Source organism: Podarcis vaucheri (assembly GCF_965113315.1).
Source record: "Podarcis vaucheri genome assembly, chromosome: 4".
Taxonomy (NCBI): domain Eukaryota; kingdom Metazoa; phylum Chordata; class Lepidosauria; order Squamata; family Lacertidae; genus Podarcis; species Podarcis vaucheri.
Window position 1 is genome coordinate 42,662,094 of NC_138762.1, and position 7,911 is coordinate 42,670,004.

The following is a 7,911-nucleotide window of genomic DNA, read 5'->3' on the forward strand; positions in this document are numbered from 1 at the left end:
CTAGGCTGTGCCATTGTTTGACTATCTTCTACTTTCAGATTTTTCAAATCCTTTTTCTCTGCTAGCCTTAAAATGATCTAGCAATCATGGGCACGGTTTGAATAAGTTGAAGATGTTCATGTTTTGAGCTCTAGTGGGGGTTCAGGGCTCTGCCACTATGGAATTCCTGTGTTCATGTAAACCATGGGGCGGGTGGAAGCTACCACTGGCAATAGACAGCATATCCCCCCCCCAAAAAAAAACCCCAGTGTTTCAGAGGCCAGGGAAGGGATAGAACTGGACCAACCAAGGATGTGCTGTATCCTAAGCTTGCCCAGCTTCTGGCAGGAAGCCAAATCTGGGCTTCTCAGCTGTACTAGTCTGGACCTGGCATAGCAGAAAGGTGGTTTCCCCACCTGCCCCCTCCCCCACCTTAAGCCCTGGCCCTCATGAGTTGTGGGGCCCCAAATGCAGTTGTTCTGCCACTCTATGAAGCCTCGCTGCTGGCTTCTAACAGTTTGCAATGTTCCTTAACTTGATTTGTTCAGAAGCCAAATGTGCAGTGATACCTGTCCCTGGAGGGAGTTGTCACCTTGCAAGTAGAGACACTAGCAAAATGGGGAACTACCTTCACAGCGACATTTGCTGTGCAGATGTTACCAGCTTTTCTCTTTTCTGTAGGTTTTTGCCGAGCCTTTGATCAGCCTTTTCGCTTTGGAGAATTGCAAAGGCAGAGAGCTGCACTTGCAAGAAGCAGCCAGTTCAATTCTGAATAAGGATCTTCATTTTCTTACCCAGTCTGTCTGGGTGAAAAGTGGACTGTAAGTATCCCTTTATTCTACAGAGTAGAATTCCTAACATTGCACAAGCAGGGTGGCACTGTTGAGCGTCATCTAGTATTTCCATAAGAAGGAACTGCATGGAATACTGTATTAATCCAAGTGCTTTTTGGGGATATACACACACAGTAAATGTGCATATATGTATACTTCAAGTAGTGAAACGTTTAGTCTTGCAGCACTTTATTTTGTAATGGCAGAAGTGAAGATCAGAGGAACTATTTGCTAACATGTTTCAAGCAGGACAGAACAAGCAAAAAATGCAAGAATAAATGGCTGTCTTAGATAAAAGCATTTAACTTGCAAAACAGGAATCACACAGCCAGCCTTGTTTTAGAATAGGTAGAGGAGGAGAAAAATGAAAACCTGCTATATATTAATTTCAGGTTTCCAACAACTATGATGCAATGTCTGTTGTAAAATAAACGCCGCTCTTTAAACAACATAAGGCAATATTCTGCCTTGAAAATACCCTCAGAGGTTACAAGTATAGGCTACAATGCCACATTACTCATCCAAGGTATTTTTAAATGATGGAAAGGGGGAGTGTTCCATGAAGAAGAAAGCAAAAGTCTGCTGAGCATATGCTAGGCTGCAACAACTAAGATTATCACTGGGGGAATATTCTGGGGGAATATTTTTTTAGGATTGAATTAGAACTGAAATTAAAGTTGATTTGAATTTCTTCTGCCCATTCCCTTTTCCTTCCCCTATGATAGGGAAACATGTTAGAAAGATCTCTGGAGAAATGCCAACTTCCTGCCCAGAGCTGTTAAAATAACCAGAATCCTATCTGAATGGGAGGGTGATGCTCCTTTGTGAACATCTGATGTGGTAGTTTGGTCTCTGTTTCATTATAGTCAAAGTTGGCAAAGGCTGTTTGCTGTCTTTCCTCACATAGGCTAATCAGATGTTTGGGTCCAATCTTGTACATGTCTATTTGGAAGTAGGTTTCGCTAAGATATGCATAGTATTGAAGCCTTAATGGCTTACAACTCAACATCTAGTATAATGCGATCATGCGAAGCATGAGTATATTTTCAGTTAAAAACACTTTACTGCATATTTTTTGTCTAGTTGAAATTTTACCGCATTAACATAGTTAATTCACATTCTGTTTTGAACTAGATGGATAGCATATGAAGGATGCAGTTTCTTAGGGAAGCAACTTCTCCTTGAACCCAGCAAGATTTCGAACTGGACTCAGTTTAGTGGCTGGAAAGTAATTGGCTCCCTTCGTCCTGTAAAGCAGGTACCAGTTACAAAGTCTGTTTCTTCTCGCAGAATACATGCATCTTTTTAAAATGTTGATCCTACATTCGGCAAAGGTAGGGAGTTCTTCTCTGCTGAATGGAACCTAAGCCATGTCCAATTCTAGTATTCATTTAGTTGTGGAAGTACATTACCATTTTTATGCATGCGGTATGCAAACAGAGGTTGTATGTTTACATCAGAAGGAAAAATGTATTTGTGCAGATTTATAACAGAGACACATACCTGTCCCTGAAGTGTGTGGTAATTATTCTTTTCTGTTTCAGCCAGCAGTGTACTTCAGAATAAAGAACCGATCCCTAGACAAATACCTGACAGTTGCTGGGAATCTAATGGATGCAAGAGCAGCATCATTATGTCTTTCCCCATTAAATGGCAAGACTACTCAGATCTGGCGCTACTGTTCTGGACTTCTCAAGTCCAAGGTACTTTGCTAGCAGCTGAAACAGCAATGTCATCATCCTCAATTTTGTCTGTTTATAAAGCCCGGCCATTTCTTCTTCTGTGCAAGTAGGGACCAGGGCAATGCGATGGGCAGTGGAAACACTTTAGGTACTTAGGAAAGCTAGCTAACCCTTCCTGCCTTTTCCCTCTCACAAATCCATAGCTTGCTTCTTCAACAGCCCAGGTTCCAAATTCAAGTTTCCATTGCATCCACAAATTAATGTTTCTAATTCATATGAATAAGGCTTTGAAACTGCAAACTTTTCAGGGTGAAATGAGGTAATGTATTTTAAAAGCAAACAGCACACTGTGTCAGAAAAATAAGGGTTTTGTTTTTTTTTAATAGCAGCCTTCATGGGAGAACAATTATTTTGACTCCTGTATCATTTTCAAGTTCAAATGCATTAGCTCTGCATGTGATACATTTCCTTGCATGAATGTCTCCCTGGGAGAAGAACCTCTCTAAAAGGTTACTTTAGTGTGTGTTTTATCATTGGAGTGTGCTAATTTGTACCAGACTTCTCAGACCACCTTTATCATGCATTTGTAAAAAAACTGAGTATGGAAAACCATGCCTTCTAGCATACTACTAAAGATGCAATTGCTACATTTTGCTTTATGGTTAGGCCAAAACTGCCGTAATCCCCTCCTTTTTTAAAAGTTTCCTTCTTGGCAATTGTCCTCAGTTACATATGTTGAATTTGATAGCACTGAGATCACTGTCTCCATTTGTTCAACGCTTAGAATCTGCTCCAGGTCCTGGGCACCATTTTGTTCCAATTGCCTTAATACAACTAGTCACAGATAGATCTGTGTCTGTAAAACAGGGATGGGGAACCAGATGATTTCCAGATGTTGCTGGAGACCCATGTTCCTCTTCCCCAGTCAACATGATGGGCGTTAGGAGTCCAGCAACATCTGGAGGACCACAGGTTCCCAACCCCTGCTATCGAGCATACGCATGCCTAACAATGAACTTTGGCCTGTTGCACCAGCCCTTTTTTACTCTTCATACCATGCTTTAAACTGTCTACTAAAAACAGTGATACCCTGTACTCGGTGAATCAGTTGTTTATTTTGGTGGTATGATGGATCCAGCCTTCTTGTTGCTGGAGACTATATTCCTGCTATTGTACTTTTCTGTAGGACATATATCCGTTAGAAATATGTAAATATTAGAGCCCACCAAGGCAATGAACAAATTCTTTCCCCCAATTTATCTAGGTTAATGATGCTTGCCTTGATGTCATTGGAGGCAGAGATGTTCCTGGAGCTAAAGTCGCATTGTGGGTAGAGCATGGGAAGGCAAGACAGAAGTGGCTGCTCAACAGAGATGGGACCATCAGCTCATACCTCAGTGACCAACTGGTTCTCGATATCAAAGGTAGACTTTAGCTATTGTTTTATATGCCCCTTTAATTTGGTACAAAAATACAAGTCTTCACACAATTGTCTCCTCACTCCCCTTTTAAGGCTCTTAAACTAGATTTAGGTCATGTCAAGCTTACCCTGAATAATTGTCAAGCTTACCTGGAATAACTTAGAAAGTGGACATAGCGAGCTCTTCTGCACACTGAGGTCACGAATGCATTTAGTCCATCTAAATAGCAATATCCTTAGATCTTTTCGCAACTGAAGTCAAAAGGCTTCTTCGTCAAAACCACATTGGATACTCGAATCATGAAAATCATGCCTCCTAGGAAGTATTTCACCAGAAGTAATTGTTTCATTTAGCTTTAAGCTTAGTAATGCTCGAAGTTCCTTGGTCCGCTTTCTGAATAGGCTGGCCCTTGTCAGTATCAGACTTGATTGTCCAAATAATGTTTATAATTGTCCAACTTAAGAGCAGGGTAGAACTACGCAATGAATGTATTTGTAGGGGATCATGACAAAAATCCAAAAAGGTGAAAGCACTTCAAGTTAAAGGGTATGTGCCAGAGATAGTGACACCATGTATAGGTGTTCATCCACTGATGCTAGAAGCCTATAAGCCAGAACAAGCAAGCTGTAGTGCTTGGTTTTAAAGGAAAGCATAGTGGAATGGAGAGAACCAGTGGCACACTATCTCTGGGTACAAACACTGTAGGAAAGCCAGGGGAGGGTTAACTGGAGGTGGTGTCACTGCGAAAATAAGATGCTGGGCTAGATTAGATGAGCCTTTGGTCTGATCCAGCAGGACTCTTTTTTTTGTCTTGCCAGTAACAATGGAATCTAAAAGAATATTACTTTGCTATGCTAGCAGCAGCAGCTGCAGTTTCCATAAGCATGCAGTGAAACCAAATCAAAGATTCATGTGTTTATAAACAGTGATAAAACACACATTGAATTTGGATAATCCATTTAGCTACAATGATCATATTTTGCTTAGCTTTTGGGGAGGCGGGGGGAATACTCTGTAGTGCTGCCTTATAGAGCCAAACTTGGCCCTCCAGCTGTTTTTGGGACTACAACTCCCATCATCCCTAGCTAACAGGACCAGGGGTCAGGGATGATGGGAATTGTAGTCCCAAAACAGCAGGAGGCGAAGTTTGGCCATCCCTGTTATAAAGTATGCCATTTCCGCCTGACTTTGTGGTCAAATTTTTCATGTCTGTCAGTATTTGCGTTCCAAATTGCCATGCATACATTAGGATCTCTGCTTAAGAATACAATTACCGGCTCTTAATAACAGGGCCAGGGGATCAACAGAGTCTGGACAGACCCAGGCGTCACTGCAGCTTTAATACAACCACTTGTTCGCAGAATCATAAAGAAAACCTTTATAGATAGCAGCTCTTTGCACACTGGAAAGCTGTCCTACATAAGCTAGAAAAACAGAAAAAAATACAAGGCAAAAAAAATTACCTGAAATACACTGTGCAGGACTAACTAATTCTGGATCATGTGTATATATTATCACCATATTGCTTCCAGCTTAGCTTGAAAGAGGGAATTTAAAAACAATTTTAAAAATAGTTTTTAGGTGTTAACATTTTACAAGTACTGCACATTTAGTGCAATGGAAAAAATAGGCTTATAAATAATCAATAATGAATTGACGTGAACTATTGACCTTCTCAAATGTCTCTTATTTTAGGAGGATATTATTATGACAGGAGCCACATTGTTGTAAACCAGCTTGACACCAGCAAATGCACACAGATATGGGACTTCGAAATATTGTGAGTGTGTCTCACTCCACTATAAAGGCATTTTAAACTCTGAACAAATGTGGGATGGAAACACTGTTGAACAAACTACTGAAGTCACACAGCACTGGAGCGTGTTATAGAATGTGCCTGACTCTGCTAGCCAGGGAATCCAAAACTGTCACATGTTTTAAGTGGCAATGGAATGCTGAATCTTATATTGTCTTCTTTACCCTTGTGAACAGATATACTACATAAGAGCAATGGCATATTCAGCAGAGTCCTATTAAGCAATAATGCTACAGTGGTGATTATGCAAACATTCTCTACTTGCTAATTATATGTTTTTTATCCCCCTTTTCCTTATCATGTGAGAGCTAAAAAACAACAAAATTTTGAGCTGAAATGCATCTCCTACAGTTTTAAGCTACAAGTAGAAGCTTTTTGATTATTGCACTGTTTCCTCATATCTAGATATATCTCACTTTTGAAAAATTGAGTGTTTTGCCTCAGGTAAGTTTCACCATTGTAACTGAAAATGGCGATAAAACAAATGCTTTGGGAACTGTATATGAAAAGACAGTTTATTTAATGTTAAGCTTAGTGCTAATTCTCCATTCTCAATAGTATGTTATTGTAGAGGAGAATTTATGTAAGAGATCTAGTGACTAGTTTCAACTATTCACTAGCAGCTTGGTAATGCACAGAGCATTGTCACAGAGAAATATTGGCAATGATTCAGATTTTGTATAGAAAACTTTCTGCTGTTGTTCTAGTCTACCTACTGTAGCCACAATTCCAGCCAGTTAAAAATCAATGAGATTAAAAAGTGTTTAACTAGGGAGATTAAAGTATATGGTTGCTTTCTGCAGTAATTAACTTTGGCTGGATTGTGCCCTGGGTTTTTTTCTTTCTACTTATGAGTTATTAAAATCAGAACGCCAAAAGTGTTTGATAAACTAAACATAGCTCTAAGCCTTAGCGTAGTTCATCCACTAGAGAACAAGTCAACACCACGCTTTCAGCTGTTTTCTGGAAAGTTGCACCAGCACTATTTGTACCACTTTACATATGCAAATTGGTTTTTTATATATATATATAAAAAACCCTTTCCAAAAATACGGAAAACCTAAGTGTAAAAGGATATGAAAATTCCAGTTGAAGATAAATTCAGACTTGGGGCTCTGCTTCTGCCTATCCTGCAAGAACCTTTCCACTTTCCTCTTAGTTTTAAACTCAAACTTAAATTGGAATTGTGCAAAACAATGTCTGAGTTTAAAACTAAATTTGCAGTCTAATACAGTTGTTCACTCCAGTGTATCTGGAGCCCCTAGTAATTAAAATCCTTCTGACTGGCTGCTCTGGCAGGAAATGAGGAGCCACAGGACTGAATTTAGCAGAATTTTAACCACTTTTAAAGGGCTTGAGGTATGCAACCTCTTATGTCAATAAATGAAAATGGTGGCCACATGTTCAGGGCCTGTTTGCACATGTAGCTTTCCATGCTGGATCAGTTCGTTATTTCTGTGTACCTTAATGTATTTTTTGGAAACAATTGAACATCAAGCTTGAATAGCTAAAACCAAACGGTGCAAGACTAGATTTCTCATATTTGCTATAGCTGCATAGTTAAGGAAAAGGTAAAAACTTTGGAGGAAAACCTCTATTTTTATAATGAAGATATGGCATTCTTAATATATTAACATCTACCTAAGGGCTTGAGCCACAACTCTGCTGCATTGTGCCATCAACCACATGCATTCTGGAGACACAACTGACCTTGCCACATCTCCTGTCACTGGTTGCAGAAGCAGCAGAGGCACTTGGGCCGCAAACTGTTGCAGTAGCTCACACCAGTAACAGCAGCCTTGATTGGCTCTTGCACAACCTCTACCAGCAGTTCAGTCTTCGTATCCTAAAAAAACCTAGTTTTTCTAGAACCAAGGGAGCTATGCAAGGTGAAATGCTGCATATGTGTGTGTGCACTGCATCCTAATAAGCACTTTAGATTGTAAAATAAATAATACACCTACTTTTTCATTTTTTACATCACTAGGATCTTTAAATGTATTTTCATCTGAAGCACTTATTTAATAGATGGAATTTGTGTATGCTAAAATCAAACAATTCTGAAATTAGATTTAACACTTTTTTAAAAAAGTGCTTTCAAGCCGATGTAAAATCCAGTCAACCTCAAATAAGATGCTCTCATTTGGTGTATCAGTGTTATGTAACTATGACTACAATAA

General features: G+C 39.6%; 1 protein-coding gene across 1 annotated transcript in view; it reads left to right on the forward strand.

The window, feature by feature from the left end:
• The window catches only part of CRYBG3 (crystallin beta-gamma domain containing 3), a 60,128-nt gene extending 52,996 nt beyond the window's left edge, over positions 1 to 7,132 (forward strand). Inside the window, exons 18-22 of the mRNA XM_082221199.1 lie at positions 661 to 800; positions 1,947 to 2,070; positions 2,357 to 2,515; positions 3,759 to 3,918; positions 5,611 to 7,132. Of these exons, the coding sequence (XP_082077325.1) occupies positions 661 to 800; positions 1,947 to 2,070; positions 2,357 to 2,515; positions 3,759 to 3,918; positions 5,611 to 5,699 (672 nt within the window). The 3' untranslated portion in view covers positions 5,700 to 7,132. The remainder of the gene's footprint in view (positions 1 to 660; positions 801 to 1,946; positions 2,071 to 2,356; positions 2,516 to 3,758; positions 3,919 to 5,610) is intronic.
• The last annotated feature ends 779 nt before the right edge of the window (positions 7,133 to 7,911 follow it).